Below are 10295 nucleotides of genomic sequence, written 5' to 3' on the forward strand. Positions count from 1 at the left end.
GTCAAATTGCTTATTTTGTCAATTTGCTTTGTCATTTTTGACTGAATATCAAACTAAGATTTAAATTAAAATATTTATTTAATTTAATATAATTTAAATAATCAATAATTAATTAATATATTAATACATTTTTTCTTGAAAATGTCTCATTAATCTAAAGTTTTTACATCATTGACTGTGTTTCCTGACGGTTTTCTTCTCTCCAGCTTCTAGAAAAGCAGCGATGTCCGTCATCATTCAAACTCGTGGTGAAGTGGGCGGTGGCGTCGCAGCTCACCTGCAGTGCCCCCACTGTGGCCATTTCTCCAAGAGCCACGCCCACCAGCTGTCCCACATGGCGGCCTCCCACCCCGCCTGCCTGGATGGCGTGGTGGTTGGTCGCCTAGGCAACATCCTGATGTACCAGGGCACCGCCCGGCTGTTCCACTGCTCCGACTGTTTCTACACCAGCCGGGACTTCACCAAGCTGTACAAGCACATCATCTCCAAACACTGCATGGACGAGAGGGAGGGGGGAGGAGGGGGAGAGGCAGGAGATGATGGGAGTGATGGGGGAGAGAAGGAGAAGGCGGGAGAGGAAGGTGAGGACGAGGAGAAGGAGGGAGGGAAGGATGCTCTGAAAAGAAAGAGGAGCAGTGAGGCTGAGGAGGAGGAGGAAGGGGAGGGAAATGAAGAGGACGGCGCCCCCCAGAGGCCGGAGGCGAAGGAGAGGAACATTGAAGGAGACGAAAGCGTTCTGATGTTCGACGGCGCCGGTTACCGCTGCCTCATCTGTGGCTGGAAGAACAAGCTGAAAGCTCTGGGCGTCAACCACGTGGTGAGGAAGCACGACATCCCCAAAGCGTACGCCTCCCAGGCCGTCAGACGGGACGCCGCCCCACCCAAACAGACGCAGAGCAGCGGGGCGGCGGAGGAGGAGGAGGTGGCCGGGCTGAGCGGAGACCTGCTGAAGGAGGAGATGGAGGCCACGGCCAAGGTGGTGCGCTTCATCTCCAACCGCTTCGTCTGCCTCATCTGTGGCTGGAAGACCAAACTCAAAGGTACCTGTAACGTTTCCTGTCAGACACGTCAACACTCTGCTGGAGGCGGGACCTTTGAGTCCTCGCCTGGACATGAAGCCAGTGTGCATGCATGACAAATAAAACAGGAAGCCGCTCATAGAAGAGAAGCTCCATAGAGCTACAAGAGGTAGAAAACCCTCCAGGGAACCTTTGACGTGACTGGAGCTCAGGCGGTTTCTCTAAGTCAGGAGAAAATCTGTCGCCACATTCAGTCCTGAAACATTTTTAAGACAAATCTCTTTGTAAACATGGAGGCCTGTTTCCCGCCTCCTCCCTGTGTGTCAGCTGTGGATGAACCTGTACCTGTGTGTGTTCTTGCAGGTTTTGCCATCAGTCACGTGGTGCGCAGCCACGACGTGGAGCGTCCGTACAGCTGCAAGGACTGCAAGCGCTCCTTCTTCCTGCCCAGCCGGCTGCAGCAGCACGTCAGAGCGTCTCACCGGCCCGGACGCTACGCCTGCCCCTTCTGCTGCTTCAGGTCCCACTACCTGGGAGGGTTCAGGAGGCACTGCAGCCGCTGCAACGCCCGGGAGGAGGAGGAGGGCGGAGGAGGCGGAGCAGCAGCAGTAGGAATAGGAGGAGGTGGTGGAGGAGGAGGAGGAGGAGGGGAGGAGGAGGAGGGGGAGGAGAACGAGGAGGAGGAGGAGGGAGAGGAGAGGAAGGAGACAAGAGCGGGGAGGAAACGACGGAGAACAGGGAGGGTGATAGAAGAGGAGGAGGAAGAGGACGAGGATGAAGAATGAGTGGAGAGGGAGGAAGGAGGAACTCAGGGCTGGATGACGCCAGCTTTGACAAAATGTGTGAAAGATACGACGAGAAAATTAATACCAACAGTATTTTTCATTTCCTGAAAAATCCTTGTCATTTAAAACAGTCAGTTCTCCGTGTTCAGACATGTGTAACTGTCTTCCATCATGTTCTGAGAAAACAACAACAACATGAATGAATCTCTCAGATATCAACAGACTGACAGAAGTCAAACAGAGATCGTCCTGAACGCAGCTCGTTTGTCTGTACGGCCACACACACCTCCTCCACCTGTTCACATGTAGTGACCTGGTGACGCTCATGTAAACCCGTTAGTGACTGTTTCAGTTCCACAACAGAAACGTTTGATTCTGCTCCTTTAAATAATGAATAAAGTTTTTGTTTTTTTTTACAGCTCGGATTATTAAACGTGTTGTTGAAGAAGCTGCTGCTGTTGTCATGGGAAACAGTTTTAGTTGATACATCTTTTGTATTTTCTCTGAACTTTTATAAATTCCAATGAAGGAAATTTACTTCCTAACTTTTGGAGTTCTGCTGGTTCACGACTCGAAGGGTTTGAACTGAAGATGTTTGATGTTTGTTCTTTCACCATTTCTTTAATTGACCAAATGATTAAATCGATTGATCCTGAAGATAATCAGCATAATAATCAATAATAAAAACTAATTGTTAGTTGCAGCCCCAGTGTATAAAGTAGTTGAAAATAGCTCTGATTATTCTTCTGTACTTTTAATTAAACTGTTTTTTTTAGTTTGTTGTACTTTAGTAAAAGATCAGAATATTTCTTCACTATGAAATATAAATAAATAATGTTACACACTGAAGACAACTGATCCACTGATGAAGACTGTGGGTGTGGTTGAAAGCTCAGGATCCACTGAAACTCTTTTCCACAATATTTCAGGTCACTAAAGTGTGTGTGTGTGTGTGTGTGTGCGTGTGTGTGTTTACCTGATCCCTGTGGTGGTGACGACAGGACACAGTCAGTCTGCAGCCACGAGTATTTCTTATTTATTTAGCCAAAACATACAAAAACAAACCCACCAACCACATCAGAGAGTGACGACACGTCCTGACGAGGGGAGCCCGCTTCCAAAAGAAAAAATACTTTATGTGATAAACTCAAGTTTAAGGAAACAACGTGAAGCACTGAGCACGAGACATCACCTCTTCTTCTCCTGATCAAAGTTTGTTCCTGATATTCACACTATGTCTGTCACTCAGAAAGAAAAAAAAAAGCTCTGAAGCAACGAGGACACATGATTGGAAAACCAACTTTTAGCCTTTTCTTCCACTGCAGGAACTTAAAGCAACATGGAGGCAGCAACCGCCACTTTACCGCTGCACCTGCATCCACCTGCATCCACCTGCACGAGGCTGCAGCCAGGCATCAGCTTAATTAAATAATGGATTAAATGATTTTCTTACTCAAAAAACACGCAGAAGGTGAAGATCATGTACAACCCACGGCCAAAATAACCTTCATGAATGAGGTGTGTCTGACTGTGTGGACTGACGCTGGAGAGAGATTTCAGTTAGAAAATCAAGTCTTGAAAAGTGAAGCTGGACATTTTGTCCCTGTCTCAGTGGATAAAACCATCATCTTCATCTGTCGTCCGTCTCATGACGGTGTCCTCACTCTCTGCAAACAGCAGAACAGCTGTCACCTTTCATGTGAAGCTGCGTGAGAAAAAAGAAAACTAGCTTATATGTCTAATAATATCTGATACTGTGTTAATTACTGTGTGTGATCTGTTGTCAATGTGCGCAAAGCTTCACTAACCAACTGTAGTGTCTCAAGTAGTTTGCCCCGTGGTCCTGCAGAGGGCGCTGCAGCTTCACCTACTGGTCAGTAAACGCAGCTCATCAATACAAACAGAGACGGACAGAAGAGCCACAACTCACCCGAGGCCTCACCTGCCGCTGCGGCCCAGGTGAGGCACTCGACAACAGAGACACGGTTCTATGACCTGAACTGAAACCATTAGTGGATCAACAGAAAATGAATCTGCAGCTCTTCAGATAATTGAATCATCGTTTTCTCTACTTGGTGCTTTTCTTTGTCGTATCTGATTTTAAACTGATGAATCTTGTTGCACATTTGTTCCTAAACGTGACCTTTTGAAGAAGCGATCAGTCCCACTGTGCAGGAAATATAAAGCTACAGCCACTAACTAAGTTTCCCCTTTAATATGAAACGTAACATACAAGAACCTGTGTAACACACTGTTAGGTTCCTGCAGTGGAAAAGACCTCTATGATTATTATTTCTAGAACCTCAAATCTTCTGACGGAGGAACCAACAACAAATCTCCAGCTCGCTCCTGATTGGTGCATCAGTCGGTACAAATCTGATTCTTCTACCTCTAAACTGGGAGTTGCAGCTCGTCCCCGCTGTGATTAAGAAAAACTGAAGCGGCATCACGAAGAACAGCGGTAACACTTTAAGCGGAGGAGGCGGCGGTGACGTCGCCGCCCCGTCCTTCTTGTCCGAGCTTATCCGACACTTTCATATCATCATGAGAAAAGTTTAAACACGAGAAGAAGAAAACTAGAAAACTGCAACTCATTCGCATTTTTTGTTTCATTCGTCTTGACTGACAGCTGGAAGTCGACGTGATCCTGTCCCTTGTATGGCTCTGTCCCAGAATCCCCTGCTGTCTGTCAGCCATTCAGGTCATCCGGGGGGTTATAGTGTCATCAATCAGATCTGAATAACTGACAGTCCATTAACACTGTAGTGTGTGTGTTGGCGGTAGTGTGTGTGTGTGTGGGGGGAGGGGGTCAGTGGTCAGATGTGTCGGGGGCACCACGCTCCCTCCAGCGCGGCCATGTTGATTCCTCTCAGGTCGCCGAAGTCGTCTCCATCTCCGTCGCAGTACTCGCCGTCGTCGTCGTGGTCGTCGAGGCGAGGCGTGAAACTGGTCGATGCTTTCTGCTGCAGGTATTAGACACCACCGGGAAGGAGAAGGTAGAGGGTCAGTCTAAGAGCTGCAGCTTCACTCATCTGAAGGTTTCATCATGTAGGAATCTTACAACAGGCTGGATTTAACTGTTCTGCTAAAACTAAACACGGGCCGTTCTCCAGGTGTTTTACAGGAGCTACTGTATTTTTCTCCTCCAGCAAAATGGAGCCCAACGTTCAAGTCTGCTAAAAGTTTGATTATTTAAGGACCTTCACTTTTTCAATGATTCATTTAGGAAACAAAATTTACAAACAAATAAATGCAGGAGCAGGAGTCAGCTGTCAGGAAGGTCTGTGAAGCTCAGACCCCACCACCGTTTCATTTTTTCACAACAGAAAAGTTTGTTTGGTCCTGAAACCGAACGAGACGACAAAACAGACGGAACAAACTTCAGCTGTTAAATCAAAACACATCAATTTCAAATCTTAAGTTCTGAATGTAGGAGAATAATTGCTGCTTTTACCGTTCGGACCACTGGCTCTCTGAAGGGGGGGCAGACCATGTGGAAACGGGGGATGGCCACGTGGAAAACTTCTTCTTTATTGGCTACAAGAGAAACAAACATCAGGAATAAAACCTGATGACAAACAATCTGATCCTGCTGTTTTCACTGTGACATATTTGACTGTCGTTGAACTTCTCACGTCTCCATGAGACAAGCATGAACATAATAAAGACTCATATGGATCATAAACAGCGAGCAGCTGTTACCGAGCCTGTGGAAGGTGTAGTGCCCCTCCATGTACTCAGACGGGGTGGAGAAGGTGGTGCAGCTGGAGTACTCGTGGACCTTTCCGGGCGTCATGACCGGAAACTCTCCTGCACAGATACACAGACATGAATTCAGCGGCTCATCTCAGCCAATCACAGTCGAGCTGCGCGGGTGGTCGTGTGATGGGAGCAGCGTACCGACCACGCCGGGTCCCTGAACTTCCTCCACGTTGCCGTCGGAGGTGGTGATTTTCCAGTAGCGGCTGTCGAGCTGACAGGCAGCTTCAGGCGAGGCGCCGCTCGACATCTCTATTCTGAGAGAGCCACTTAATTAAAACACAGAAGAAGAACCACTTAACATGTGCCGTTTGCACTGCGGAGACAGACGGGTACCTGATGCGGTAGGTGAAGAAGAAGTGCGGAGGATGGACGGAGGAAAGTTCTGGCAGGAAGGAGGTAGAAACAGAGACGGTGATGTCGTCGGTGGTCGCCACGCAACCTTTATCGTGCACATACCTGCAGACACAAGGACGGACCACACACACACACACACACACACACACACACACACACACACACACACACACACACACACACACATCTCTGAATCTGCCTGTGGTGTCACCAATGGATTTAAATGAAGCTTTAATATGTGTGTGTTACCTGAAGATCTGGTCTCTGATGATTGGATATTCTCCTGTGACGACGTTGTGGACGTAAGTGGTGAACCACTCCAGGAAACAGGAACCTGAACGCACACGAACGTGGCCACAGTTACAGACGAATCAAGTTTTTGTTCCACTATGAGACTTGAATGTGGTTAACAGGTTATCGACACACAACAAATACACCCTGCTTCAATGAAACTGTCATTTCTGTTGTTATTGGATGATTAAAGGTCAAACTTTTCAGTCTTGTATTTACAGATTTATGAAAAATGACTGAAAGGTTTTTATGCAAACTGAAAGAAACCAAAGTATTTTAAATGTTGACCTGATGATGGGACACTGAACTACAGTGACCATGATGCTTTGGGGGACGTTAACAGTCAGATCACTACATGTAGTCACTGACCACTGGGTCACTGTGACACTGTGACACTGACGGAAACAGGAGGATTCTCAATGAAGTTCTGCAGCCTCTTTTTTCTCTGGTTTCTACGTGGATTTCTGGAGCTTTATTCTGAAGGGACATCAGATCCCCGGGAACAGGAAGTCATACTGAATCTAAAAATGTCTGTGTGTTCAGATCTGAGTGTCACCTTAACCTCCTCCCAACTGCTGACGGCCAGACTACAAAAACTAACTTCCTGTTGTGTTCAGAACACCTGCACGTACACCTGTCTCTTTCACCTGAAGCGCAGAGGAGGTGAATGAACCGACCTGTGATGAACATGTCGATGGCTGAAGGATCCTGAGCCGTCTGATCCTGAAAGACAAAAAGACGTCTTTGTTTGAGTCAACAGGACAGACTTCAGCGCATGGACACACAAACATCCTGATGTTGGTCTTGATCATGAAAAAAGAGTCGATTTTAGGTGAGAAATCCAAGGTCAAAGGTCACCACAGTTTAACATGAAGCGCTATAACGTGGCCATGACTGATTCCACAGAAACCTCTGTTAGTTTGTTTAGTTAGTTTCATGTTTCAGTCCAAAGTTTTGAAGCTTTTTCCTGTCTGTAAAGTGACTTATTTTGAAAGGACAGGCAGACAGGAAGGTTACGGACGGGGCAGGGGTAGAAGCTCTCGAACATCCTGCGTCCCTCCGCGGGCTCCAGAGCCATGTACTGGCTGAGTCCGGTGTGGAAGCAGAAGGTGAGCGGGAGGCAGCGTCTCATCCCCTTCCTCTGCTGGAAACCGCCGGCCGCCGTCTCCACGTCCAGCAGGACCTCCGACCGGTAGTGGTTGGACAGGGACATGCTGCCCATCAGCCTGAGGACAGACAGACAGACGGACAGACAGACAGACAGATGGAGGTTAGACAGGGAGACCACCGGCCTCAGGGAGACTCTGCGAGACAGACACCGACCCTGGGATGACCAGCTTCTGTCCGTTGTGGATGCGGTACGAGCAGCGGTAGTCGTCTGGAAGTCTGCAGCCAATCTGAGCCTCGATGTCGTTAAGCTCCACCTCTGTGGCGCCCTCTGAGGAGGAAGCAAACAAAGAACAACGTTATGGAGGAAGATCTTTATTCATACGAAAGCAACTGTGATTAACAAGAGGTTTTTCATCAAGGAAAAAAAAGAAATGTGTGAATGAAGTTTGAATGAAAGAAAATTCCTCACACCAAAGCGATTTACTGGTGAAACAATTGACTGTCTTCATTTGGTAAAAACTGTTATTTAAAAAGATCCTTTATGAATAAAATAAAAAATTGTGTCAGTATTTTTCTCCATTTAACAAAATAAATCTGAAATAGAATCAGAAAAATGTCATCAGATGTGTTCTATGTTTAGCTTCTTTCAGAGAACATGCTTTTGTTTTCATCTGTTGGGAAAATGAACAGTTACACTGAAGCTAATAAACATATACGCAACACGTTTGTTTTTGCTCCTTTATTAGTTTATTACATCACCTCACTATCAGTCTGACTGTTGAAGTCAGACTGATGTTTGGGTCGTGCTGTTTGGACCCAGAGTGGTGTACACTGTTGTCGTTGCGTCACCTTTGAGCGATGCGATCATGCGTGGACACCTCTGCTGCAGGAAGCTCTTCAGCTGCTCCCAGGCTCTCTTCAGCACCGGGTAGTACTGGATGTAGCGGCCCAGGTCCCTGTAGTACTGTTTGAAGAGACAGTACCAGGACACGCCGCTCTGCAGCCGGTCCGCACTGCGCGGAAACACACACACACACACACACACACACAGATTATAAACGATAAATAGGAGTTGAAATAATCTGTCTCCAAAAACATGAAGAGACAAAGAATAAGAGGGGTGATATTTCACTCAGCAGAAATAATTAAGAACCGCTGTTGTTCAGCTACTGACTCAACTGATACCTACATGTGTCTGTGTGTCTACCCCACACTTCTGCTCAACAGTCTCCTGCAGAAACCCCTCCCCTCCCCTCCCTCCCGCTGAAGGAGACAGTACTCACTCTGTCAGCAGCCAGTGTTTGGAGCAGAGGGATTTCCACAGCGGGTTGTGTTTGGAGAGTTCATTCAACCTCCTGCTCGCATAACTACAACTGCAGAGGAGAGAAAGACGGACAAAGATAGTTATTTATTTCAAGATGTGAATATAAACCATTTCATATTTTCTCTGCAGCTCTGACGGTTCCTCTGGTGTGAGAGCTGCAGTGTTGGAGGAAGTACTCACGTCCTTTACTTAAGTAAAAGTACTAATACCACGCAGTGAAAATACTGCACTGAGACTGTTACTTAGGCAAAATGATGTAAGTGCAATCTGGAAACTGCACTTAAAATAATAAAGGTAATCTTAGTAGTAAAATGTCCCCTGTGAGTGTTTGATTGTTATATATTATATTATTAACTTATCATTACTGATGCATTGATATGTAAACAGCATTTTACTGTTAATTTTATAATGGGATAAACTCTTCTAAATTAATCGATTGTTTGGTTTTAAAATTCAGAAAATTCTTGTCACATTCACAAAGCTTCCAGCCAACAGTCCAAACCTCAAAATAATTAAAAACAGATTAAAATCATTACATTAATTAAAAGGAATAGCAGCAAATCCTCACGTTTGAGAAGCTGAAATCATTTTAAATGATAATGAAAACGATGGTTTCAGCTCTACTTTTATTTGCTGTTGGATATTTGTGTGTCGAGCAGTAGAAGTATAAAGTAGCAAGACATGAAAATACTCAAGTTCAAGTACAAGTACCTCACATTTGGACGTGCTGTAATAATAATTATCATATTATGATATTAATGTAATAAACAGGATCTGTATCTTATTATCGAGCGTTTTTAAACGTGATTAAGTAATTAAAGAGTTGTTTTACTTAATATTAGTTTGTATAAACGGATGATAAACAGTTTCTGACACTTTTTATTCGAGATAAGAACGAAAACAAAAACACAAGCTACATGCTAAGCTAACTAGCTGCTGCTGCCGGGAGTCACCATGTTTGGAGCTGACAGCTTCGGCTTTACTTTATTCACCGACAATAACTTCACTTACATGTATTTTCACTCACGATATTAATGTTTATATTAATGTTTGTAGGAATATTTCTACGTGCCGGTTTTTTTTTGTTGCTGCGGGTTGTTGTTGTTAGCAGTAGCCGTTAGCTTGTTTCCGTCCCGCAGCTTCTTCACGTCAGTTTTATTAAAACCCAGTAAAAAGAGTGTGTCGGAGTCACCGGGTTCTGGTGTCGGACACTTACTGGATCAGGTCCCTGAAGCCCAGGAAGGATAAAATGTGCAGCAGCGGGTCTGAAGGCAGGTGATCCACCCGTAGCTCTGAGGTAGCTGCTGCCATCGTTAACGACCCTCCTTCTTCTTTTTCTTCTTCTTCTTCTGCTTCTTCTTCTTGTTCTTCTTCTTCGGCGGTTTAATGGCAGCTGGACCTCCTTTGTGTCGCACTACCGCCGCCTGCTGCACATAGATCACTCCTACAACCAATCAGATCGCTCGGTGTTTCTGTTTGTTTGTTTGTTTGTTTGTTTGTTTGTTTGTTTGTTTGTTTGTTTTAAATTTTGTTATGTAAAAAAAACATCAACATTGTAAATCAGGAAATCAGTTTGTTTCAACGGTAATGCAAGGGTGATGGTAATAATAGTATTGATTCAAAAGAAATACAGAAAGAACATTAACAAGA

At 45.5% G+C, this 10295-nt stretch overlaps 2 protein-coding genes across 5 annotated transcripts; one reads left to right on the plus strand and one right to left on the minus strand.

Moving 5' to 3' along the window:
• The first annotated feature begins 223 nt into the window (after positions 1-223).
• On the plus strand, positions 224-4449 carry LOC111240067 (chromosome alignment-maintaining phosphoprotein 1-like). Its single transcript, XM_022770047.1, has 4 exons — positions 224-568; positions 650-1040; positions 1383-1557; positions 4434-4449. The coding sequence occupies exons 1-4, from the start codon at positions 224-226 to the stop codon at positions 4447-4449; spliced, it is 927 nt and encodes a 308-aa protein (XP_022625768.1).
• Positions 3190-9960, minus strand: fbxo3 (F-box protein 3). Of its 4 annotated transcripts, none has more exons than XR_002665901.1 (13): positions 9862-9960; positions 8605-8694; positions 8171-8334; positions 7535-7649; positions 7233-7437; positions 6889-6934; positions 6170-6254; positions 5900-6022; positions 5705-5820; positions 5507-5614; positions 5259-5341; positions 5049-5146; positions 4678-4764 (listed from the first exon to the last, which is right to left on the minus strand). XR_002665901.1 is itself a non-coding variant. In XM_022770031.1 (12 exons), exons 1-12 carry the CDS (start codon positions 9954-9956, stop codon positions 4621-4623), a joined length of 1374 nt encoding a protein of 457 aa, XP_022625752.1. In that variant the 5' UTR covers positions 9957-9960; the 3' UTR covers positions 3190-4620. The 4 variants fall into 4 exon arrangements, 2 of the variants coding, with proteins under 2 accessions (XP_022625752.1, XP_022625751.1); XR_002665900.1 differs by having other exon boundaries at positions 4680-4767; XM_022770031.1 differs by lacking the exon at positions 5049-5146 and having other exon boundaries at positions 3190-4764.
• Positions 9961-10295: the final 335 nt, after the last annotated feature.

This window comes from Seriola dumerili, unplaced genomic scaffold, assembly GCF_002260705.1.
Source record: "Seriola dumerili isolate Sdu_G_001 unplaced genomic scaffold, Sdu_1.0 BDQW01009202.1, whole genome shotgun sequence".
In the NCBI taxonomy this organism is placed as follows: domain Eukaryota; kingdom Metazoa; phylum Chordata; class Actinopteri; order Carangiformes; family Carangidae; genus Seriola; species Seriola dumerili.

Bases quoted from the DNA above. Each gene is read 5' to 3' on its own strand.
- LOC111240067 (XM_022770047.1), top strand. From the start codon at position 224: ATGTCCGTCATCATTCAAACTCGTGGTGAAGTGGGCGGTGGCGTCGCA. The intron at 569-649 runs GCGGGAGAGGAA...GAGGCTGAGGAG, and splicing joins ATGGGGGAGAGAAGGAGAAG to GAGGAGGAAGGGGAGGGAAA. The intron at 1,041-1,382 runs GTACCTGTAACG...GTGTTCTTGCAG, and splicing joins CTGGAAGACCAAACTCAAAG to GTTTTGCCATCAGTCACGTG.
- fbxo3 (XM_022770030.1), bottom strand. From the start codon at position 9,956: ATGGCAGCAGCTACCTCAGAGCTACGGGTGGATCACCTGCCTTCAGAC. The intron at 6,255-6,888 runs GTCGGTTCATTC...GTGTGCGTTCAG, and splicing joins CATCGACATGTTCATCACAG to GTTCCTGTTTCCTGGAGTGG. The intron at 5,342-5,506 runs GTAACAGCTGCT...TTTCTCTTGTAG, and splicing joins CTACACCTTCCACAGGCTCG to CCAATAAAGAAGAAGTTTTC.